We start from the raw sequence: 25,909 nt of genomic DNA on the forward strand, positions 1-25,909 counted from the left end.
GAGGGATTGTGCGTTCCTGGTGCAACTCGGGCAGTTGCCTTCCTGTACCTGTCCTGCAGGTGTGATGTTCGCATGTACTGATCCTGTGCAGGTGTTGCCACTCCGAGGACAATCAGCTGTCCGTCTTGTCTCAATGTAGCGCTGTCATAGGCGTCTCACAGTACGGACATTTATTGCCCTGGCCACATCAGCAGTCCTCATGCCTCCTTGCAGCATACCTAAGGCACGTTCACGCAGATGAGCAGGGACCCTGGGCATCTTTATTTTGGTGTTTTTTCAGAGTCAGTAGAAAGGCCTCTTTTGTGTCCTAAGTTTTCATAACTGGGTGGTTCATCTCTTGTGGTTCATTGAACAAGCATGGGAAACAATGTTTAAGCCCTTTACAATGAAGAACTGCTCCGCCCATACCGTAAGGCTCTCCAGAGGGTAGTGAGGACTGCACAACGGATCACCGGGGTAAACTACCTGCCCTCCAAGACACCTACACCACCCGATGTCACAGGAAGGCTAAAAATATCATCAAGGACAACAAACACCCGAGCCACTGCCTGTTCACCCCGCTATCATCCAGAAGGCGAGGTCAGTACAGGTGCATCAAAGCGGGGACCGAGAGACAGAAGCTGGTTTTCAATCTCAAGGCCATCAAACTGTTCAACAGCCATCACTAACATTGAGTGGCTGCTGCCAACATACTGATTCAAATCTTTAGCCACTTTAGCAATGGAAAAATTTATGTAATAAATGTATCACTAGCTACTTTAAACAATGCCACATTATATAATGTTTACATACTGTGGAAGGACCACCAGAGGGCAGGCTGGGCTCATGGATAGTAGCCCAACAAGGCATGGGAGACAAGGTAACCAGAGGCAATTAAGCACAGCTGACGGTACTAATGACATACTCTCCTTCCCCTATAAGAGAGAGAATGGAACCAGCAGAGAAGGGGGAAACTATCTCTGGAAGATGGCCACCGAGAGAGAGGAGCTATCCATGAAGAACCACTAAGACGGTGACAATCCCGTGACTTTTTGTTGTAGTTTAAAGATAATCCTATTGTGTTCCTGTTTCATCTGGAGAAGAAGATGTATGTTTTTTTCCTTAGAAGATTTTCATTGATTATGTTGGAGTGTTTGTGTTGACCAAATGCCCTCAATAGAGAACTGTGTTCAATCAAGAAAACCTACTCCTGACTCGTTTATTCCACCTTCCCGCTTTAGAGTGACACCCAATTACTTGGTCCGCTCACATTGGTGGAGAATGCGGGCATTAGGTGGACGAGTGACACAAGGATAAGTGAGTAAATCAAGATTCTTCCAGTAGACCCGGAGGAACCATTCAAGAACGATGGATAACGCCCTACTACAACAGTTGATCACGGCACAGCAGACAACCATAGAACTCCTGCAACAACAGCTGAGCCGACGAGAAGAACCTAGAGTTAAGCCAAGAGCGGCTGCTCACGCCATCTTACCTCGTCTCTCCAAGGAGGATGATATTGAGGCCTTCCTCATGACCTTCGAAAGGACGGCCACCTTGGAAGAGTGGTCGCCCACAGAATGGGCGAGCGCATTAGCCCCTCTTTTGACCGGGGTGGCTCAGGAAGCCTATTTTGACCTGGATTCCCGTGAAGCTGAGGACTATGGGCGACTAAAAACCGAGATCCTGTCCCGGTACCAGCTGACTGCCAGAGATAGGGCTGTAAAGTTCCATCAATGGACCTATACAGCTGATCAACCCGTCCGTGCCCAGATCTTCGCATTAATACGACTGACGAAACAGTGGCTAGAACCTGGAAAGGGAGTAGGACATGTGATAGAGACTCTCGTAGTGGACAAGATATTGAGAGAATTGCCCAGTGACTTAAAAAGGGTTGTGGGGCAAGCCAACCCGTTGTCAGCCGACGACATAGCCCAGGCGGTGGAAACATATCGGTCTACAGGGGAGTTGTTAAAAAGTGACAAGGAGGAACGGAAGGAGTCTTCCAATCCCGTACCACGACTCACCCCGGCGCGCCCGCCACCGAAACGTCCAAGCCCCCCCCGGAGGTGGGAGAAGTCAGCCACCACACAGCAGGGTCGGTGTTATAAATGTCAGTCTCCCAACCATTATGCCCCACAATGTCCTAGCAAGGATGAGCCCATGGTCACGGAGTCATCACTGCCTACCCCCACACATCCCGTTTTGAGGGGGCAGGATCAACACTGTTGGTTAGCAGAGATAGCCCCAGCCTCAGAGATTCCGGTGCGAGTCGAAGGACAAGATGTGGTAGCTATTCTCGACTCGGGAAGCATGGTTACGTTAGTAGAGGAACAGATGGTGACCTCCGCAACACTGCTACCAGACAAAGTAGCCGTATCCTGTATCCATGGAGACACCCACTATTACCCCACTGTGAATCTGCCTATTCTCACTCCAAAAGGAAGGTGTACAGTCAGGGCAGGGAAAGTGCCCCAGCTGAAGGTGCCATTATTGATCGGGAGAGACTGTCCCCTATATAAGGAGCTTCGGCAGATGACGTTATGCACGGGAAGAAGGGGGACAGGGAAGAAGAGAAAATCCAAGCCCGAGGTAGTAGTCCTACAAGGAGACGTAGCCGCGTCCTCGTCCTCTGCAGCAGAGGAAGAAATAGCGACCCAACGTTTACGACAGATATTCCAGGAAACCACTGATGAAGACACATGTGAAGGGTTATACACAACGCAGGAAGGAAGGAGCAACCAGGCGCTAAGGGATATATTTGAAGCTCCATCCGAGGAGGGAACCTGGAAGGGATTCTCCTCGGTCACCCCTGATGGGGATGTGGAACATCCTCCACATTCCTCTACCGAGGTCGACCTGCACCAGGAATTAAAGGGACAGTTCGGCACCTCGCAGCATAGAGACCCAGACCTAAAGGAGGCCATGAGGAAGGTGAAGGTGATCGACGGGAGGAACGTCGACGGATCAGGTGAGCCCCCTCTTCCTTACTATGCAATCAGGCGGGGTCTCTTATACTGGGTCGTACGACGAAGGGGGGAAAACCAGGAATTACTAATGGTGCCTAGGCCATACAGGGATACAGTTCTACAGTTAGCCCATTCCCACGTCCTAGGAGGACACCTGGCACGAGACAAGACTATTGACAGAATCATGCAGAGATTCTATTGGCCCCGGGTCACCCGGGATGTGGCCAGGTATTGTAGGACGTGTGATCAATGTCAACGTACAGCCCCACGGCCACACCTGCGTAACCCTTTGATTCCTCTCCCCATCATAGAGACTCCCTTTGAACGCATAGCTATGGACCTCGTAGGGCCCCTCCCAAAATCCGCCAGAGGACACGAGTACATCCTAGTGGTTATAGATTACGCTACCAAGTTCCCGGAGGCCATACCCCTGCGTAACATGTCGTCAAAGGGAATTGCCAAGGAGCTATTCCTGATGTTCTCTCGTGTGGGCCTCCCCAAGACTATCTTAACCGATCAAGGAACCCCGTTCATGTCCCGGTTGATGAAGGACTTGTGTCGGTTATATCAGGTTCAACAGATACGTACAAGCATATTCCACCCTCAAACAGACGGGTTGTGTGAACGCTTGAACAAAACGATTAAAAGCATGTTGAGAAGAGTGGTGTCCCGAGACGGGAAAAACTGGGACATGCTTCTCCCACACTTAATGTTTGCCCTGCGAGAAGTACCCCAGGCATCCACTGGATTCTCTCCGTTTTAATTGCTCTATGGCAGACCCTGTCGAGGAATCCTCGACTTAGCCAAGGAGACCTGGGAGACCCAACCATGTCCCTTTCGATCCACAATAGAACACGTTACCCTGATGAGAGACCGCCTGTCAGCAGTGTGGCCCATAGTCAAGGAGCATATGGAGAAGGCCCAAAGGACCCAAGGCCAGGCCTATGATAAGTCCGCGACCCCCCGTGAGTTCACCGTGGGAGAGAAAGTGATGGTGCTTGTGCCCACGGCCGAACATCGCTTGCTGGCGCAGTGGAGGGGGCCCTACGAGGTAATGAAAAGGGTCTCACCGGTCAATTACCTCATCAAGCAACCTGACAGGAGGAAGAAGGTCCAACTCTATCACATAAACCTGCTGAAGACGTACCATGGACGAGAGGAGGAGGTGACTTTGATGGCCCTGGAGGGCAAAGGAAAAGAGGAGACTCTACCACAGGTGCGCCGTGGCCAAACTCTCCTACCGGAGCAGTCAAGACAGCTAGACAAGCTGATTATGAACTTCGGTCGAATATTCTCTCCATTCCCAGGACAAACATATGTCCTGTTCCACCATATCCACACGGAACCCGGCAAGAAGGTGCATATCCGCCCTTACAGGATTCCTGAGGCTCGCCGAGTCATCGCTAAGAAAGAGGTGAGGGAGATGTTGAGGATGGGCGTGATCGAGCCCTCGACGAGTGAGTGGTCCAGTCCCATAGTCCTGGTCCCCAAGTCCGATGGTAGTATGAGACTCTGCAACGACTTTAGGGGCGTGAATGCCATCTCTACATTCGATGCGTATCCCATGCCCCGTGTGGATGAACTCTTGGAGCGCTTAGGAAAGGCCAAGTTCATCACTACCCTGGATTTGACAAAGGGATATTGGCAAGTGCCGGTGGCTCCGGAGGATCGCCCAAAGACTGCCTTCGCCACCCCAGAGGGGCTTTTCCAGTATGTGAGGATGCCCTTCGGACTGCACGGTGCCGCTGCAACTTTCCAACGCCTCATGGATGCCATTCTACGGCCCCATCAAGAGTATGCAGCGGCGTACATAGACGATGTGGTCATCCACAGCGAGGACTGGGATAGTCACCTCCTGCGATTACGGGCGGTGCTCGTGAGTTTGGAAGCCACCGGGTTGACAGCCAATCCAAATAAATGCTGCCTGGGCCTGTCCGAAGCGGAATACCTGGGGTACACCGTGGGGAATGGGAAAATACGCCCACAGGCAGAGAAGACCAGGGCAATTCGTGACTGGCCTCGACCCCGGACCAAGCGAGACGTTCGGGCCTTCTTAGGGATAACAGGATATTATCGCCGTTTTATCCCGGGATATGCAACCATTGCCAACCCCCTCACAAACCTCATCAGGAAAAACCTGCCAAACCAGGTAGAGTGGAAAGACGAGACGGAAGAGGCCTTTCAATTGCTAAAAGATGGCCTGTGTTCTGATCCCGTTCTACAGGCTCCGGACTTCTCACAAGAGTTCATTGTGCAGGTCGACGCCTCGGATACAGGGCTCGGGGCCGTACTAGCTCAGGGTAAAGGTGAAGCAGAGAAGCCGATTCTCTTCATTAGTAGGAAGCTCAGCGATCGGGAACAGAGGTATGCGACCGTAGAGAAAGAGGCCTTAGCCATCAAGTGGGCCCTCGATTATCTCCGGTACTACCTACTGGGTCGGAGGTTTGCATTAGTTACTGACCATGCGCCCCTCACGTGGATGGCTGGTAAGAGAAACAATAACAACAGAATAGCCAGATGGTTTTTGTCTTTACAACCGTTCTCTTTCCATGTCATCCACAGGGCCGGATCGAGGAACGGGAATGCAGACGCGCTGCCCCGACGCGACCAAGACGGTGCGTCTGGCGCCCGACCCTCCGGTTCGGTCCTGGGGGGGAAGGTATGTGGACGGACCACCAGAGGGCAGGCTGGGCTCATGGATAGTAGCCCAACAAGGCATGGGAGACAAGGTAACCAGAGGCAATTAAGCACAGCTGACGGTACTAATGACATACTCTCCTTCCCCTATAAGAGAGAGAATGGAACCAGCAGAGAAGGGGGAAACTATCTCTGGAAGATGGCCACCGAGAGAGAGGAGCTATCCATGAAGAACCACTAAGACGGTGACAATCCCGTGACTTTTTGTTGTAGTTTAAAGATAATCCTATTGTGTTCCTGTTTCATCTGGAGAAGAAGATGTATGTTTTTTTCCTTAGAAGATTTTCATTGATTATGTTGGAGTGTTTGTGTTGACCAAATGCCCTCAATAGAGAACTGTGTTCAATCAAGAAAACCTACTCCTGACTCTTTTATTCCACCTTCCCGCTTTAGAGTGACACCCAATTACTTGGTACGCTCACAATACCCTACATTACTCATCTCATATGTATATACTGTACTCTATACCATCTACTGCATCTTGCCTATGCCGTTCGGCAATCTCTCATTCATATATTTTTATTTACATATTCATTACTGATTCATTCCTTTACACTTGTGTGTATAAGGTAGTTGTTGTGAAATTTTTGGGTTAGATTAGTTGTTAGATATTACTGCATGGTCGGAACTAGAAGCACAAGCATTTCGCTACACTCGCATTAACATCTGCTAACCATGTGTATGTGAACAATTCAAATTTGATTTGATGTGGGTGGGCCTGGCACACTTGAGAGCCCTGCCAATCAGAATGAGTTTTCCCCACAAAAGGGCTTTATTACAGACAGAAATGCCCCTTAGTGTCATCAGCTGTCCGGATGGCTGGTCTCAGACGATCCCACAGGTAAAGAAGCCGGTTGTGGATGTCCTTGGTTGGCGTGGTTACACGTGGTCTGTGGTTGGGAGGCCGGTTGGACGTGCTGCCAAGTTGGAGGCGGCTTATCGTAAAAAACTGAACATTAAATCCTCTGGCAACAGATCTTTTATTTCAGCTCATGAAACATGGGATCAACACTTTACAAGTTGTGTTTATTTTTGTTCACTACAGTTTACTCATGTTTCCCTATGAAAGTGTAGGAGTAGTACCGCAACCTGTCCAGTAAATGGCAAGGTGTAGGCCTGTTCAAAGCACTCAAACTGGATTCTGTGACATGTGGATCAGATTAATGTCATCAGATATTTTCAGAACAAACTGTTTATAAACTCAGATCGATCTGATCATGGATAAATGATCACAGAATCCAAATCATTCAGACCCCCCCCACCCCCACCAAAAAAAGGTTTCAAAGCAGCGCCAGAGGACGTCTCCCTCTGTGACAAATGTAGTGCTTTAATCAAACATTTTACTAGAGTCCACACTTGCAGCTTTAGATTTAATTCCTCCATGAACAAATTGTCAGAAACTAAAAGTCCCGTTTTCAGGACCCTGTCAATCAAAGATGTAAAAATCCAAATAACTTCACAGATCTTCATTGTAAGGGCTTAAACATTGTTTCCCATGTTTGTTCAATGAACCATAAACATTTAATGAACATGCACCTGTCGAACGGTCGTTAAGACACTAACAGCTTACAGACGGTAGGCAATTAAGGTCACAGTTATGAAAACTTAAAACACAAAAGAGGCCTTTCTACTGACACCAAAATACAGAATCCCAGGGTCCCTGCTCATCTGAGTGAACGTGCCTTAGGTATGCTGCAAGGAGGCATGAGGACTGCAGATTACCAGGGCAAAATATTGCAATGTCTGTACTGTGAGACGCCTACGACAGCGCTATATTGATGCAAGACGGACAGCTGATCGTCCTCGGAGTGGCAGACCACGTGTGACAACACCTGCACAGGATCGGTACATGCGGACATCACACCTGCAGGACAGGTACAGGAAGGCAACAACTGCCCGAGCTGCACCAGGAACGCACAATCCCTCCATCAGTGCTCAGGCTGTCCGCAATAGGCTGAGAGAGGCTGGACTGAGGGCTTGTAGGCCTGTTGTAGTAAGGCAGGTCCTCACCAGACATCACAGGCAACAACGTCGCCTATGGGCACAAACCCACCGTCGCTGGTCTAGACAGGACTGGCAAAAAGTGTTCTACATTGACGAGGTACGGTTTTGTCTCACCGGGGGTGATGGTCGGATTCACGTTTGAGCGTTACACGAGGCCTGAACTCTGGAGTGGGATCCATTTGGAGGTGGAGGGTCCGTCATGGTCTGGGGCGGTGTGTCACAGCATCATCGGACGGAGCTTGTTGTCATGCAGGCAATCTCAACGCTGTGCGTTACAGGGAAGACATCCTCCTCCCTCATGTGGTTCCCTTCCTGCAGACTCATCCTGACATGACCCTCCAGCATGACAATGCCACCATCCATACTGCTCGTTCTATGCGTGATTTCCTGCAAGACAGGAATGTCAGTGTTCTGCCATTGCCAGCAAAGAGGTCGGAACTCAATCCCATTGAGCACGTCTAGGACCTGTTGGATCGGAGGGTGAGGACCATTCCCCCCAGAAATGTCTGGGAACTTGCAGGTGCCTTGCTGGACGAGTGGGGTAATATCTCACAGCAAGAACTGGCAAATCTGGTGTAGTCCATGAGATGCACTGCAGTTCTTAATACATCTGGTGTCCACAACAGATAGTTACTTTTGACCCCCCCCTTTGTTCCTGGACACATTATTCCATTTGTTAGTCACATGTTTGTGGAACTTGTTCAGTTTGTTGTTGAATCTTATGTTCATACACATTTTTGTCCATCAAGTTTGCTGAAAATTACAAAGCTGACAGTGAGGATGTTTTTTTCCCCTGAGGTTAGTTGCTTGACAGTCCTAAAATGTCAGAACGCTAAGTGTTTCTTGAAATTGTTGGAAACCTTGATACCAAAAAAAGCAAGTCACCAGCCAGGCTTAAGAACAAATTCATATTTATGTCTCTAGATAATGTTGTACAAAGTGAGAGCTTAAGAACCCCTTTATAAAATCTATTGAAGTTCCTGTCAGGGGCTTCTGCGAGTGCAACCTCATTGTGGTCAGGTAGAAATGGATTGTGCAGAAGACCACATTGAGTTGACATAAGGAATGTCTGAACGACTTCAAGTGGAGTACTTTTCACAGCTGAAATAAATGAACGCATATGATTGCATCCATGTGTCTGGCCAGACCAACATTGTAGGACAGTCAGAATGTATCAAGTTGATTTAATGTTTCTGAATAAGGTCAAGGAGAAACTTCAGCGTCCCTGGGACAGGTTAGTGACAGGTAATGGGACGATGAGTTACACTGCATTCACATTCTTTAGGCATTGGTGGAAAAAGGCAGATTACTGTAAAGCAAACAGCCTACACTAAGGGACAGGTAGTGTATGAACATATGAGGGAGCTCTGACAAGTTAGAAAACTTTAGAACAAACTACCAGAAACAAATCTGTTTAGACAAGTGTATAACAAAAACGCAAATTCCCTTTTACTCCAGGCCCACAGTCTGTTACCAAACAGCAAGCACATGGTAGGCAGAAGAGATTATATTTTAAGGACAAGGTTTTTTGAAAGTCAAATGGTTTATTGAGCAAATCATGCAAGAGTAGCAGGAACACCAGGCTAAATCAAAAGCATAACCGTAGAACCTAAAAGTGTGTCTGCAATATCGCTACATCAGAAGTCAATTTAGTCGTATGTTTATAAAAACGATTCATAACATTGTATCATCCACCTCTGTATACAATTTGCATGACGATGTACAAGTGAAGGAGATCCTCATTTCAAACAAGCGCATTAGTTCACACATTTCCCCACCTCAGTTACCTTTACTGTGCCTCTAGCAGAAAAGGGTAACAGGGATAAGACGATTAAGGAGTTGGCCAAACCAAATTATGATCTCCCTAGTTGAGTGGTATGGCCGTCTGTTCAAGGCTTGTCGCTTCTGCTGAGGCGCCGGGGCCGGACGCTTCTGCTGAGTGGCATGAAGCTTCTGCTGAGTGGCCTGACGCTTCTGCTGAGGCGCCGGGGCCGGACGCTTCTGCTGAGGCGCCTGAAGCTTCTGCTGAGGCGCCTGAAGCTTCTGCTGAGGCGCCTGAAGCTTCTGCTGAGGCGCCAGAAGCTTCTGCTGAGGCGCCAGAAGCTTCTGCTGAGGCGCCTGAAGCTTCTGCTGAGGCGCCTGAAGCTTCTGCTGAGGCGCCTGAAGCTTCTGCTGAGGCGCCGGGGCATGAAGCTCCTGCTGAGGCGCCGGGGCCTGAAGCTTCTGCTGAGGCGCCGGGGCCTGAAGCTTCTGCTGAGGCGCCGGGGCCTGAAGCTTCTGCTGAGGCGCTTCTGCTGAGGGGCCTGAAGCTTCTGCTGAGGGGCCTGAAGCTTCTGCTGAGGCGCCTGAAGCTTCTGCTGAGGCGCCTGAAGCTTCTGCTGAGGCGCCTGAAGCTTCTGCTGAGGCGCCTGAAGCTTCTGCTGAGGCGCCTGAAGCTTCCGCTGAGGCGCCTGAAGCTTCCGCTGAGGCGCCTGAAGCTTCTGCTGAGGCGCCTGAAGCTTCTGCTGAGGCGCCGGGGCCTGAAGCTTCTGCTGAGGGGCCTGAAGCTTCTGCTGAGGCGCCTGAAGCTTCTGCTGAGGCGCCGGGGCCTGAAGCTTCTGCTGAGGCGCCGGGGCCGGACGATTCTGCTGAGGCGCCGTGGCCGGACGCTTCTGCTGAGGCTTAGGGGCCGGACGCTTCTGCTGAGGCTTAGGGGCCGGACGCTTCTGCTGAGGCGCCGGACGCTTCTGCTGAGGCGCCGGACGCTTCTGCTGAGGCGCCGGACGCTTCTGCTGAGGCGCCGGACGCTTCTGCTGAGGCGCCGGACGCTTCTGCTGAGGCGCCGGACGCTTCTGCTGAGGCGCCGGACGCTTCTGCTGAGGCGCCGGACGCTTCTGCTGAGGTGCCTGAAGCTTCTGCTGAGGCGCCTGAAGCTTCTGCTGAGGCGCCGGGGCCTGAAGCTTCTGCTGAGGCGCCGGGGCCTGAAGCTTCTGCTGAGGGGCCTGAAGCTTCTGCTGAGGCGCCGGGGCCTGAAGCTTCTGCTGAGGGGCCTGAAGCTTCTGCTGAGGCGCCTGAAGCTTCTGCTGAGGCGCCGGGGCCTGAAGCTTCTGCTGAGGCGCCGGGGCCTGAAGCTTCTGCTGAGGCGCCGGGGCCGGACGACTCTGCTGAGGCGCCGGGGCCGGACAATTCTGCTGAGGCGCCGGGGCCGGACACTTCTGCTGAGGCTTAGGGGCCGGACGCTTCTGCTGAGGCGCCGGACGCTTCTGCTGAGGCGCCGGACGCTTCTGCTGAGGCGCCGGACGCTTCTGCTGAGGCGCCGGACGCTTCTGCTGAGGCGCCGGACGCTTCTGCTGAGGCGCCGGACGCTTCTGCTGAGGTGCCTGAAGCTTCTGCTGAGGCGCCTGAAGCTTCTGCTGAGGCGCCGGGGCCTGAAGCTTCTGCTGAGGCGCCGGGGCCTGAAGCTTCTGCTGAGGCGCCGGGGCCTGAAGCTTCTGCTGAGGCGCCGGGGCCTGAAGCTTCTGCTGCGGGGCCGGACTTCACACTTGACGTGGCATTGTGGCCAGTAGCTTCCGCTGACGTGGCTTTGTGGCCAGTAGCTTCCGCTGATGTGGCATTGTGGCCAGTAGCTTCCGCTGACGTGGCATTGTGGCCAGTAGCTTCCGCTGACGTGGCATTGTGGCCAGTAGCTTCCGCTCACGTGGCATTGTGGCCAGTAGCTTCCGCTCACGTGGCATTGTGGCCAGTAGCTTTAGCATTTGGACCAGACACCACACTTGCTTGGGCATAGGATCCAGTCGGTTCAGGTCCAGTGTAGGCAGGATGCCCATGAGCGTTACCTAGGAAACAAAGAGAACATTGTGGTAAAATGCCAGCCTTCATTTGGATCGGAACTAGACCTGTGATTTGACCTGAATTAGTGTAAACCAAAACGCACCTTTAAGTGTAAAACAAGTTATCCCTCCAATTAGCAGGCAACAAATCCAAGAAACACTACAAAACAGTCAGACAGTTAAACATAAATAACCAGTGAAGACTAAGACAAGGTAAACAAACCAGATGAACGCATTGAAAAACTAACCTCAAAGAGAGTCCAAAAGTCACAGCCATTTTAGTGATCAAAACCATAACAGTATTCAAGAACTAATTCTCGACAGCCTGCCAGAATATCCCTGTTGCAATGTCAAACAGCTGTTTTGGTTGCACCTCATAAAGGAATCCCAGACCCTTCTCACCTAACTGGCTAATTATGTACAGCTGTCAGCCAATGAACTTCATTTCCATTGGTTCAATTTCCCAAATGCGATTAGGTGCAGTCATCCGTTGACATATGGTGAACAACAGAGAGAGAATTGGACGACAAAAGAAAGAGACCAAATTCAGTTTTCACCAATCAGATCAGCTGTTTTGCCAGCAAAGGATCAGGATTGGGCTCCCTGTGTGGCTGGGACCAAACAGACTATGAGGTAGTTTGTGATTGCAGCCAAACAGACTTCAGCCAATTTCCAAAGCTTAGACGTTGCTGAAGTCTGCCAGATCTTACATCGCCTTGATAGGTATTTTAAGTATCAGCTAACCACATCATATGTCAGAGGATGACACAGTTGATGATGTGGCACGCAACCATTGGTTGTTGCGTTGCCTCACCCTTAGCTGTAGAAACTGACCTATTGCTGGTTACACAGGGAGCCCAATTCTAATCATTTTTCCAATTATTAATGTTTTGAGCAATCGCATCAGATCTTTTCACATCAGATCTTAGTCAAAAGACTAATTAGTGGAAAAAAAATATCAGAATTGGGATGCCTTGGTAATGCAGCCTATGAGGGAGTTCTACTAACCTGAACCGCAGTGCACCGGTCTACGGAAGGTGATGTGAAAAGGCAAAAGCAGTGAGGGAGAAGCGCTCTTCTCAAATCGTACAGTTAGTGGTGTAATGGAGGATATACGCAGGTGTACCACTTTGTTTTCAATGGACATTTCGTGTACTCAATTCTTAACCCCCACTGATGTGTATCAAAGTAGTATAGTGGAGGTATATGCTGTATCAATTCATAAGGCTGATGGAACAGATCAGAATGTTAGGATCCAAATGTTGAAAAACTATTATTTCTTCACATTTTAAGTGCATGAATATGCACACGGTGGTAGGCCTATTCAGAATGTTCCAAAATGCAATGTCTTGACTGCCAACCCTCAGAAAACAGATCATCTAAACGTGGGGGAGTGGCCATCTTTTCCAAGGATCACCTTCAGTGCTCAGTTGTCTCCACAAAATCTGTGCCCAAATCTGGTAAGCCTATTCAGAATGTTCCAAAATGCACACCGCACCAGAGCAGGCTGGTGGGAGGAGCAATAGGAGGACGGGCTGATTGTAATGGCTGGAATGGCATCAATGGAACGGAGTCAAACATATCAAACATATTTGAAACTCTGTTCCATCAATTCCATTCAAGGCCATGAAAATAAGCCCATCCTCCTATAGCTCCTCTGCTGCACCTCACATTTGAGCAGTTTTATGTACAGATACTTGGACAGAGATGGTAATATCCATTATAGATCAGACACACCGGTAGGATTGTCTAATGTTTGCCTGCCAATTAGTATTTAGCACCTTCTGAACAGTGTCTGCAGTCAATCTCTTAGGGTCGGCAGTCAATCTCTTGACTGCCAACCCTCAGAAAACAGATCATCTAAAGGTGGGGGAGTGGCCATCTTTTCCAAGGATCACCTTCTGTGCTCATTTGTCTCCACCAAATCTGTCCACAAACAAACAAAAAAATTTGATTTGCTTGTTTAAAGCATTAAACTTTCAAATATCTCTTTGTTGACTGTTGCTTGGTGCTATCGTCCTCCATCAACACGGGCCAGTAATCTACCTGCCCTAAGCTCTCTCATGGCCCCTTACACTAAGTCTGAATTTGTCCTGCTAGGTGACCTAAACTGGGACATGCTTAAACCACCTGACCAAGTCCTAAATCAATGGGACTCCCTACATCTTTCTCAGATTATCAGCAATACCACAAGGTATGACTCCAAACACCCAGAAAAGGCTACTCTCCTCGATGTCACCCTCACAAATAATCCTGATAGGTATCAGTCTGGTGTTTTCTGTAATGACCTTAGTAATCACCATTTTCGTAATGGCTGCTCTGTGAAACGACCTGTCCTGATTTGTCATAGACGCTTGCTAAAAAACTTTAATGAGCAAGCCTTCCTTCATGAACTGGCCTCTGTAAAATGGTATAGAATCAGCTTGATCCCCCCTGTTGAAAACTCTAGGTCCTTCTTTTTTGATATTTTCAGTGTTATTGTTAACATAACAAGTGCAGTCAGATCAGTAGGCTAGTTTTTGTTTGTTGTTTTTAATTAAACCTTTATTTAACCAGATAGGCTAGTTGAGAACAAGTTCTCATTTACAACTGCGACCTGGCCAAGATAAAGCAAAGCAGTTCGACACATACAACAGAGTTTCACATGGAATAAACAAACATACAGAATAATACAGTAGAAAAAAATAAATATATATATATATATATATACAGTGTGTGCAAATGAGGTAAGATAAGGGAGGTAAAGGCAATAAAATAGGCCATGGTGGCGAGGCAATTATGATATAGCAATTAAACACTGGAGTGATAGATGTGCAGAAGATGAATGTGCAAGTAGAGATACTGGGGTGCAAAGAAGCAAAATAAATAAATGAATACAGTATGGGGATGAGGTAGATGGATGGGTTATGTACAGATGGGCTATGTACAGGTGCAATGATCTGTGAGCTGCTCTGACAGCTGGTGCTTGAAGTTAGTGAGGGAGATAAAGAGTCTCCAGCTTCAGTGATTTTTGCAGTTCGTTCCAGTCATTGGCAGCAGAGAACTGGAATGAAAGACGGCCAAAGGAGGAATTGGCTTTGGGGGTTACCAGTGAAATATAGATGATTAAGGAGTTGGCCAAACCAAATTATGATCTCCCTAGTTGAGTGGTCGGGCCATCTGTTCAAGGCTTGTCGCTTCTGCTGAGGCGCCGGGACCTGTCGCTTCTGCTGAGGCGCCGGGGCCATACGCTTCTGCTCAGGCGTCGGGGCCTCAAGTCAAAGTCAATTGGCGGATAGTCAGTTTTACGAGGGTGTTTGGCAGCATGAGTGAGGGATGCTTTGTTGCGAAATAGGAAGCCCATTCTAGATTTAATTTTGGATTGGAGATGCTTGCTACCATGGGCACATACACATGGACTGTGCTATGATTTGCAGTCACTCCCCTCTTTCTATGTCCTTTCTCTCTGTTTCTTTCATATTGATTCTGTACTGTTGAGGAAAGAGCTTGCAAGGAAGCATTTCACTATATCGTTTACACCCAGTGTCCCGTGCTGGTCAGACCTGGGTAGAAAAGGTTGTAGTTTTTCAAATGCTTAAAACTTGTTGAGGATAGGGGGCAGTATTTTCACTTTGGATGAATTACGTGCCCATAGTAAACTTTATCCTACTCTGTCCTAGATTGCTAATATATGCATATTATTATTACTATTGGATAGAAAACACTCTGAAGTTTCTAAAACTGTTTGAATTATGTGAGTATAACAGAACTCATAGGGAAGGCAATCTTCTAAGCAAGAAGTGAAATTCTGAATGTGGGCAACTTTGACATCGCACCCTCCTCTCCCAACAAGATATCGATCTGGTAGCACTTCCTACACCTTCCAGTAGATGTCCTCATTCAGTAGAAAGTGGAATGGAGCATTTGCTGTGAACTGTGACCGAATGGGAGGGGAAATAGTCAGTGTCCCGACAGAACGCCATTTTCCTGTGGCGCATTTCTCTGTGGGTGCTACCGCTGTTCCATTTGGCTCCAGCTGAAAACGTATGATCCGGTTGGAACGTTATTGGATATATGATAATAACATCCTGAAGATTGATTCTCTACTTAGTTTGACCAGTTTATTTGACCTGGAATATATCTTTTGGAAGTTTTCGTGCGAGTTATCCTGTACCAGCAGTCAGTTTTTGGGCACGTGAGCTGAAAGTGCTAGCAAATGCAGCTACTTGGACACTAGTATTGGACATTATGGAACAAAACAACGATTTATTGTGGAACTAGGACTCCTTGCACTACATTCTGATGAAAGATCAAAGATAAGGGAATATTTATGATGTAATTTCGTATTTCTGTTGACTCCAACATAGCGGAGAAATACTTTTACGTCTGAGCGCCGTCTCAGATTATTGCAATGTTAGGCTTTTTCCGTAACGCTTAAAAATAATCTGACACAGCGGTTGCATTAAGAACCAGTGTATCTTTAATTATATGTAGAACATGTATCTTTAGTCAAAGTTCATGAGTATTAACATTGTTAATGTTTGAAAGGGGGGGGGGGGGGTGGAGTTCCCTGAGGGGAACTACTTGCCATGACAGGTTTTAAAGTAGTTGAATATATATTTAAATTTTTTTAGGATCCCCATTAGCCGATGTCAGCTAGTCTTACTGGGGTCTGACACAAAAAAAATAATACTTGGCAATTTACATGGTTTAAATGTGTGTTTGTGCATCTCATTTACACATACACACAACCAGTAGGTCACATGTCAGTACAGACACACAACCAGTAGGTCACATGGGGGAGAGGCATTGTGCCGTGAGGTTTTGTTTTGTTTTTTAAACCCGAGTTGCTGATCTCTTGCACTATATGGAAGGGAGTTCCATCCAATCATGGCGCTATATAATACTGTGAGTTTAATTTGTTCTGGATTTGTGGACTGTGAAAAGACCCCTGGTGGCATGTCTGGTGGGGTAAGTGTGTGTGTTGACTATGCAAACAATGAGGAATTAAAACAAGAAATGCAGTCAACCTTTCCTCAACTACCAGAAACAAAGGTAAACAAATCTGTTTCCACAAGTGGTGTGATCCACAATCCCTTTTCCTCCAGACCCAGTCTGTCCCCAATCAGCAAACGTTTGGTAGACAGAAGAGAAACCCACATTTAAAAGACACAGCATTTTGGAAGTCAAATTGTTTACTGAACAAATCATGCAAGAGTAGCAGGAACACCAGGCCAAATCAGATGTCAATTTTAGTCGTATGGTTATGAAAACAATTCATACCATTGTAGTGTTCACCCCTGTAAACAATTTGCATGACGATGCATAAGTTTCTTCAAATGGAGGCACAGCAACAGGGGAAAGACGATTAAGGAGTTGGGCAAACCAAATTATGATCTCCCTATCTAGCTTGTCGAGTGGTCGGGCCGTCTGTTCAAGGCCGGCGGCCTCTGGTATGGTTGGCAGTTGCTTCAGCTGAGGCTCGGGCTGCTTCTGCAGAGGCATGGTTGGCAGTTGCTTCAGCTGTGGCATTTGGACCCTGCGTCACACTTGCCAGGGTATTGTGGCCAGTAGCTTTAGCATTTGGACCAGACACCACACTTTCTTGGGATATGGTTGTTCAGGTCCAGTGTAGGCAGGATGCCCATAAGCTTCACCTAGGAAACAAAGAATTACGGTAAAATGCCAGCCTTAAGCTATTGGAACTAGATTGTGATTTTAACTGAAGTAGTAATTATTGTCTCTCCCCCACGTGGAGGTTCGTGCTTTCTGATTGGCTCAATGTCAAGTTGTCAGACAAAGTCAGGTTCATCCGCACACAGCAGGTATGTATTTTGTTCTAGCAAGATAAGCAACGGCCTTCTACCGTGATAAGCACCAATCCCCACTCAGACAATGAATGCTAGACATTGAAAGAAAGTTGATTTGAACAACAAGAGAGCAAATATGAGTTTCTAAAATATTTCCCTCAACATTTCTATGGTTGTATTTTGACTTGGCTACTTTGAAGCAAGGTAAGACATGCCTCATAATATCAAGAAAAATGGTCCAGGTTTCAAACAATATAGCTTTGGTAAAGATAGACCTAACTGTCTTCTGGTAGATGGAAAGGCTTTCCCAAAAACATTCTCTATTATTATGTTCACCAGATAAAAAGTAGCCTATCAGATTGACCTGTTAGAATGATATCATGAATGATATCATCAATCCAGTGGCCTTTTGTTCTCATGTGTGTTACAGAAACACTGCTAACCCAACAACAGTACTAGGTGCCTGTACTACAGAAACATTGTTAACCCAACAACAGTACTCTGTGCCTGTACTACAGAAACACTGCTAACCCAACAACAGTACTAGGTACCTGTACTACAGAAACACTGCTAACCCAACAACAGTACTAGGTGCCTGTACTACAGAAACACTGCTAACCCAACAACAGTACTAGGTGCCTGTACTACAGAAACACTGCTAACCCAACAACAGTGCTAGGTGCCTGTACTACAGAAATACAACTAACCAAACAGTACTAGGTGCCTGTACTACAGAAACACTGCTAACCCAACAACAGTACTAGGTACCTGTACTACAGAAACACTGCTAACCCAACAACAGTACTAGGTGCCTGTACTACAGAAACACTGCTAACCCAACAACAGTACTAGGTGCCTGTACTACAGAAACACTGCTAACCCAACAACAGTGCTAGGTGCCTGTACTACAGAAATACAACTAACCAAACAGTGCTAGGTGCCTGTACTACAGAAACATTGTTAACCCAACAACAGTACTCTGTGCCTGTACTACAGAAATACAACTAACCAAACAGTGCTAGGTGCCTGTACTACAGAAACATTGTTAACCCAACAACAGTACTCTGTGCCTGTACTACAGAAATACAACTAACCAAACAGTGCTAGGTGCCTGTACTACAGAAATACAACTAACCAAACAGTGCTAGGTGCCTGTACTACAGAAACACTGCTAACCCAACAACAGTACTAGGTGCCTGTACTACAGAAATACAACTAACCCAACAGTACTCTGTGCCTGTACTACAGAAATACAACTAACCAAACAGTGCTAGGTGCCTGTACTACAGAAACATTGTTAACCCAACAACAGTACTCTGTGCCTGTACTACAGAAATACAACTAACCAAACAGTGCTAGGTGCCTGTACTACAGAAACATTGTTAACCCAACAACAGTACTCTGTGCCTGTACTACAGAAACATTGTTAACCCAACAACAGTACTAGGTGCCTGTACTACAGAAACATTGTTAACCCAACAACAGTACTAGGTGCCTGTACTACAGAAACACTGCTAACCCAACAGGACTAGGTGCCTGTACTACAGAAACACTGCTAACCCAACAACAGTACTAGGTGCATGTACTACAGAAACATTGTTAACCCAACAACAGTGCTAGGTGCCTGTACTACAGAAACACTGCTAACCCAACAACAGTACTAGGTGCCTGTACTACAGAAATACAACTAACCAAACAGTGCTAGGTGCCTGTACTACAGAAATACAACTAACCAAACAGTGCTAGGTGCCTGTACTACAGAAACATTGTTAACCCAACAACAGTACTCTGTGCCTGTACTACAGAAATACAACTAACCAAACAGTGCTAGGTGCCTGTACTACAGAAATACAACTAACCAAACAGTGCTAGGTGCCTGTACTACAGAAACACTGCCAACCCAACAACAGTACTAGGTGCCTGTACTACAGAAACACTGCTAACCCAACAACAGTACTAGGTGCCTGTACTACAGAAATACAACTAACCAAACAGTGCTAGGTGCCTGTACTACAGAAATACAACTAACCAAACAGTGCTAGGTGCCTGTACTACAGAAACATTGTTAACCCAACAACAGTACTCTGTGCCTGTACTACAGAAATACAACTAACCAAACAGTGCTAGGTGCCTGTACTACAGAAATACAACTAACCAAACAGTGCTAGGTGCCTGTACTACAGAAACACTGCCAACCCAACAACAGTACTAGGTGCCTGTACTACAGAAACATTGTTAACCCAACAACAGTACTCTGTGCCTGTACTACAGAAACATTGTTAACCCAACAACAGTACTCTGTGCCTGTACTACAGAAACACTGCTAACCCAACAGTGCTAGGTGCCTGTACTACAGAAACACTGCCAACCAAACAGTACTAGGTGCCTGTACTACAGAAACACTGCTAACCCAACAGTACTCTGTGCCTGTACTACAGAAACACTGCTAACCAAACAGTACTAGGTGCCTGTACTACAGAAACACTGCCAACCCAACAACAGTACTAGGTGCCTGTACTACAGAAACACTGCTAACCCAACAACAGTACTCTGTGCCTGTACTACAGAAACACTGCTAACCCAACAACAGTACTCTGTGCCTGTACTACAGAAACACTGCTAACCCAACAACAGTACTCTGTGCCTGTACTACAGAAACACTGCTAACCCAACAACAGTACTCTGTGCTTGTACTACAGAAACACTGCCAACCCAACAACAGTACTCTGTGCCTGCTCACTTGAATTAAAGGGTAACTACACAAAATAAATCTAATTTACATAGGATTTCCCCAGACCTTAAAGGTGGTCTGATTAAAAATAAAAAACCGTTTGTGTACTTCCAATGATGTTGTTTTTATATTAAGAAAGTGTGACTGAGAGCAAAAACATGAAAATAAAAAAATGACAATAGTAGGCCTACCAATACAGTATAGAGTGTTCACTCACTCCCCATTGTGAGTGAAAAGGCACTTTGGTGATACAATTATCACCTTCTGTTGACAGCCGTACAGCTTTCTCTAACCATTTTTATTTTGTTTTACATGTTGTGGTGATTGTCTTCAAAATTGCTTCCACGGGACTTAAAAAGCTAAATGAACATGACAAGACCTGAATGAACTGTAAAAGGCCTTGAAAATAAAAAGCTTGTGGTACGCTCAGTGCTCCATTGACACTTCACAGAGATACGCTTGTTTTTGTGACAAAGATTTTTTTTAAACAGCAATTTTGCATTAATATGAACAGCATATATTAAAATATTTACGTGGTGTGTCATTAAATCGATAACCATCTTACCTCTATATTGGTTTCTTCATGCATCGAGTCAACAGAAACAACCCTCTTTCTGGTAAGAAGAGGGGCGGGGGGTATGCCTTATGATTAACGAGACGTGGTGTGATCATAACAACATACAGGAACTGAAGTCTTTTTGTTCACATGACTTAGAATTCCAACACAATCAAATGTCGACCGCATTATCTACCAAGGGAATTCTCTTCGATTATAATCACAGCCGTATATACCCCCCCCCCAAGCAGACACATCGATGGCCCTGAACAAACTTTATTTGACTTTATGCAAACTGGAAACCACATATCCTGAGGCTGCATTCATTGTAGCTGGGGAATTTAACAAGGCTAATCTGAAAACAAGACTCCCTAAATTGTATCAGCATATCGATTGCGCAACCAGGGCTGGTAAAACTCTGGATTATTGTTATTGAAACTTCTGCGACGCATATATGGCCCTCCCCCACCCTCCTTTTGGGAAAAGCTGACAACGACTCCATTTTCTTGCTCCCAGCCTACAGACAGAAACTAAAACAAGAAGCTCCCGTGCTCAGGTCTGTTCAACACTGGTCCGACCAATCTGATTCCACACTTCAAGACTGCTTCGATCAAGTGAATTGGGATATGTTCCGCATTGCGTCCTACAACAACATTGACGAATACGCTGATTCGATGAGCGAGTTCATTAGAAAGTACATTGATGATGCATATCAACGATTAAAACATTCCCAAACCAGAAACCGTGGATTGATGGCAGCATTCGTGAGAAACTGAAAGTGCAAACCACTGCTTTTAACCAGGGCAAGGTGACCGGAAACATGACCGAATACAAACAGTGGAGCTATTCCCTCCGCAAGGCAATCAAACAAGCTAAGCGTCAGTATAGAGACAAAGTAGAGTCGCAATTCAACGTCTCAGACACAAGAGGTATGTGGCAGGGTTTACAGTCAATCACGGATTACCAAAAGAAAACCAACCCCGTCGAGGACCAGGATGTCTTGCTCCCAGACAGACAAAATAACTTTTTTGCCCGCTTTGAGGACAATACAGTGCCACTGACACGGCCCGCAACCAAAACCTGCGGACTCTCCTTCACTGGAGCCAAAGTGAGTAAAACATTTAAACGTGTTAACCCTCGCAAGGCTGCAGGCCCAGACGGCATCCCCAGCCGAAATCCTCAGAGCATGCGCAGACCAGATGGCTGGTGTGTTTACGGACATATTCAATTAATCCTGATCCCAGTCTGCTGTTCCCACATGCTTCAAGAGGGCCACCATTGTCCCCGTTCCCAAGAAAGCTAAGGTAACTGAGCTAAACGACTACCGCCCCGTAGCACTCACCTCCGTCATCATGAAGTGCTTTGAGAGACTAGTCAAGGACCATATCACCTCCACCCTACCTGACACCCTAGACCCACTCCAATTTGCTTACCGCCCAAATAGGTCTACGGACGATGCAATCGCAACCATACTGCACACTGCCTTAACCGTTCTGGACAAGAGGAATACCTACGTGAGAATGCTGTTCATCGACTACAGCTCAGCATTTAACACCATAGTACCCTCCAAACTCGTCATCAAGCTCGAGACCCTGGGTCTCGACCCCGCCCTGTGCAACTGGGTACTGGACTTCCTGACGGGGCGCCCCCAGGTGGTGAGGCTAGGTAACATCTCCACCCCGCTGATCCTCAACACTGGGGCCCCACAAGGGTGCGTTCTGAGCCCTAAACCTAATCCTGTACTCCCTGTTCCCCCACGACTGCGTGACCATGCACGCCTCCAACTCAATCAAGTTTGCGGAAAACAACCTCACATTCAACGTCAACAAAACAAAGGAGATGATTGTGGATTTCAGGAAACAGAGGGAGCACCCCCCTATCCACATCGACGGGACAGTAGTGGAGAGGGTAGTAAGTTAAGTTCCTCTGCGTACATATCACGGACAAATTGAATTGGTCCAACCCCACAGACAGCGTGGTGAAGAAGGCGCAGCAGCGCCTCTTCAACCTCAGGAGGCTGAAGAAATTCGGCTTGTCACCAAAAGCACTCACAAACTTCTACAGATGCACAATCGAGAGCATCTTGTCGGGCTGTAACACCGCCTGGTACGGTAACTGCTCCGCCCACAACCGTAAGGCTCTCCAGAGGGTAGTAAGGTCTGCACAACGCAATCACCGGGGGCAAACTACCTGCCCTCCAGGACACCTACACCACCCGATGTCACAGGAAGGCCATAAAGGTCATCAAGGACAACATCCACCTGAGCCACTGCCTGTTCACCCCGCTATCATCCAGAAGGCGAGGTCAGTACAGGTGCATCAAGGCAGGGACCGAGAGACAGAAGCTGTTTTTCAATCTCAAGGCCATCAGACTGTTAAACAGCCACCACTAACATTGAGTGGCTGCTGCCAACATACTGACTCAACTCCAGCCACTTAATAATGGAAATTGATGTAAAAATATATCACTAGCCACTTTAAACAATGCTACTTAATATAATGTTACATACCCTACATTACTCATCTCATATGTATATACTTGTACTCGATACCATCTACTGCATCTTGCCTATGCCGTTCTGTACCACCACTCATTCATATATCTTTATGTACATATTCTTTATCCCTTTACCTTTGTTTGTATAAGGTAGTAGTTTTGGAATTGTTAGGTTAGAATTACTCGTTGGTTATTACTGCATTGTCCGAACTAGAAGCACAAGCATTTCACTACACTCGCATTAACATCTGCTAACCTTGTGTATGTGACAAATAAATTTGATTTGATAGCGTTGGTAAATTCACTCTGGCTATCTACTCCGATTTCAGAGCACTCTCATCTGTGTGACAGAACGCAGAACAACTGATGCATTTACAAATGTGCAACATCTGCTGAATATGACCGATGTCAGTAAACGTAGACAACATAAGTCATTGTTTGTCAAGAACGCTATAGATAACATGTTAACAGCCTAACCAGCTCTGCTACACTGAGTTAAAATGGTCAGTGAGGTGTTCTCTTGTTTCTGTCATTACACAGGCCACAATAACAGCCTGATTAACTCTATGCAAAGGACATGTGTTGTGCTGCATGAGGCAAATGTTGTTCACTCCAGATATTGACAGGTTTTCTGATCCACGCCTCTACCTTTAAAAAAAAGTTCTGCCATCAACAGATATTTGTATTCCCAGTCATTTGAAATCTACAGATTAGGTCCTAATGAATTGATTTCAATTACTGATTTCCTTAAACTAACTGTAACCCAGTAACATTTTTGAAATTATTGCATGTTGCATTGACAGTTTTGTTCAATATATAAAAGGGTAACTCTCAACCCCAATTTCAGCTTTTGCCCAACCCCCTAAAATAAAATAAATGCATTCAGGTGAGAAGTAGTGCGTGGAGGGAAATGACTCATCAATACAGCATTCATTTTCGGTGAGGATAAACATAGTTGCACATGATCCCAACACTTGGCTCACTAAAGCATACTTACCAGAAGTCCACTGGCATGATTTGATAATACAATGATGTGCATTGCAAGCAAATATGGTTCTGGACAGATAGCTTACAGTGATAAACACTGCATTTCTGACATCTATTTCCCCTTGCAGTGTATGTTGGAATCCCCCATGGGGTACAAAACAAATCTTTGCAATTGGCTCAATCTGGAATGGGTGGGTAGAGTTCACTCTTTAAAACTGTCGGATTGGTCCATGATGTGTAAACTCCACCCTCCAGCAGACCAGTGCACACCAGCTGCATGAAATCAAGAGCACCTAATCGCAATTGGGAAAATGAACCAATTGAAATTAAGTTCATTGGTTGACACCTGTACATAATTAGTCATTCAGGTAAGAAGGGTCTGGGATTCCTTTATGAGGTGCAACCAAACAGCTGTTAGACATTGCAACAGGGATATTCTGGCAGGGTGTCTGTCTAGCATTAGTTCTGAATACGGTTGTGGTTTTGATAACTAATATGGCTTTTGGACTCTCTTTGAGGTTAGTTTTTCAATGTATCATCTGATTGGTTTACCTGTCTTAAAGTGTTTACTGTTTATTTATGTTTAACTGTCTGAATGTTTTATAGTGTTTCTTGGATTTGTTGCCTGCTAATTGGAGGGATAACGTGCTTTACCTTCAAGGTTGCGTTTTGGTTCAAAGTAATTTAAATCACAGTCTAGTTCCAATGGCTTAAGGCTGGAATTTTTACCACAATGTTTCTTTGTTTCCTAGGTGACGCTTATGGGCATCCTGCCTGCACTGGACCTGAACCAACTGGATCCCAAGCAAGTGTGGTGTCTGGTCCAACTGCTAAAGCTACTGGCTACAATAGCCTCGGCAAGTTGTGACGCAGGGTCCAAATGCCGCAACTGCCAACCATGCCTCTGCAGAAGCGGCCGTCGGCCCCCGCGCTCAGCTGAAGCAACTGCCAGCCATACCTCTGCAGAAGCGGCCACAGGCCCCCGCGCCTCAGCTGAAGGCAACTGCCAGCCATACCTCTGCAGAAGCGGCTGGCCCCCGCGCCTCTGCTGAAGCAACTGCCAAACATACCCTGCAGAAGCGGCCATCGAACCCCGCGCCTCAGCTCAAGCAACTGCCAGCCATACCTCTGCACAAGCGGCTGGCCCCCGCGCCTCAGCTCAAGCAACTGCCAGCCATACCTCTGCAGAAGCGGCCACAGGCCCCCGCGCCTCAGCTGAATCAACTGCCAGCCATACCTCTGCAGAAGCGGCTGGCCCCCGCGCCTCTGCTGAAGCAACTGCCAAACATACCTCTGCAGAAGCCGCCGTCAGCCCCCGCGCCTCAGCTGAAGCAACTGCCAGCCATACCTCTGCACAAGCGGCCGCAGGCCCCCGCGCATCTGCTGAAGCAACTGCCAGCCATACCTCTGCAGTAGCGGCCGCCGGCCCCCGCGCCTCTGCTGAAGCAACTGCCAAACATACCTCTGCAGAAGCGGCCGGCCTTGCACAGACGGCCCGACCCCTCAACAAGCTAGATAGGGAGATCATAATTTGGTTTGCCCAACTCCTTAATCGTCTTTCTCCTGTTACTGTGCCTCCATTTGAAGAAAAGGGCAAAGGTAATTGAGGTGAGGAATTATGCAAACTAATGCGCTTGTTTGAAATGAGGAACTCCTTCACCATACGACAAAAATGTACCTCTGATTTGGCCACTATTGCTGACACTTAGGTTGTACGGTTATGATTTTGATTTGGCCTTGTGTTCCTGCTACTCTTACATGATTGTTCAATAAACAATTTGACTTCCAAAATGCCTTCTCTTTAATGTGGGTTTCTCTTCTGCCTACCATATGTTTGCTGATTAGGGACAGACTGGGTCTGGAGGAAAGGGATTGTGGATCACACCACTTG

The 25,909-nt window shown here is 47.1% G+C and overlaps 1 protein-coding gene and 1 long non-coding RNA gene across 2 annotated transcripts in view; both read right to left on the minus strand.

Annotated features, from left to right (window-relative positions):
- LOC116366973 (protein PELPK1-like) overlaps positions 1-11,810 on the minus strand; it is a 28,427-nt gene extending 16,617 nt beyond the window's left edge. Inside the window, exon 1 of the mRNA XM_031818792.1 lies at positions 11,707-11,810. Coding sequence (XP_031674652.1) covers positions 11,707-11,753 — 47 coding nt within the window. The 5' untranslated portion in view covers positions 11,754-11,810. The remainder of the gene's footprint in view (positions 1-11,706) is intronic.
- Positions 11,811-16,612: 4,802 nt separating this feature from the next.
- Positions 16,613-24,150, minus strand: LOC116366976 (uncharacterized). The gene is made up of 2 exons (XR_004208335.1): positions 24,029-24,150; positions 16,613-17,094 (listed from the first exon to the last, which is right to left on the minus strand). It is a non-coding gene; the product is annotated as an uncharacterized LOC116366976 (long non-coding RNA).
- Between the last annotated feature and the right edge of the window lie 1,759 nt (positions 24,151-25,909).

This window comes from Oncorhynchus kisutch, unplaced genomic scaffold (genome assembly GCF_002021735.2).
Source record: "Oncorhynchus kisutch isolate 150728-3 unplaced genomic scaffold, Okis_V2 scaffold1623, whole genome shotgun sequence".
Taxonomy (NCBI): domain Eukaryota; kingdom Metazoa; phylum Chordata; class Actinopteri; order Salmoniformes; family Salmonidae; genus Oncorhynchus; species Oncorhynchus kisutch.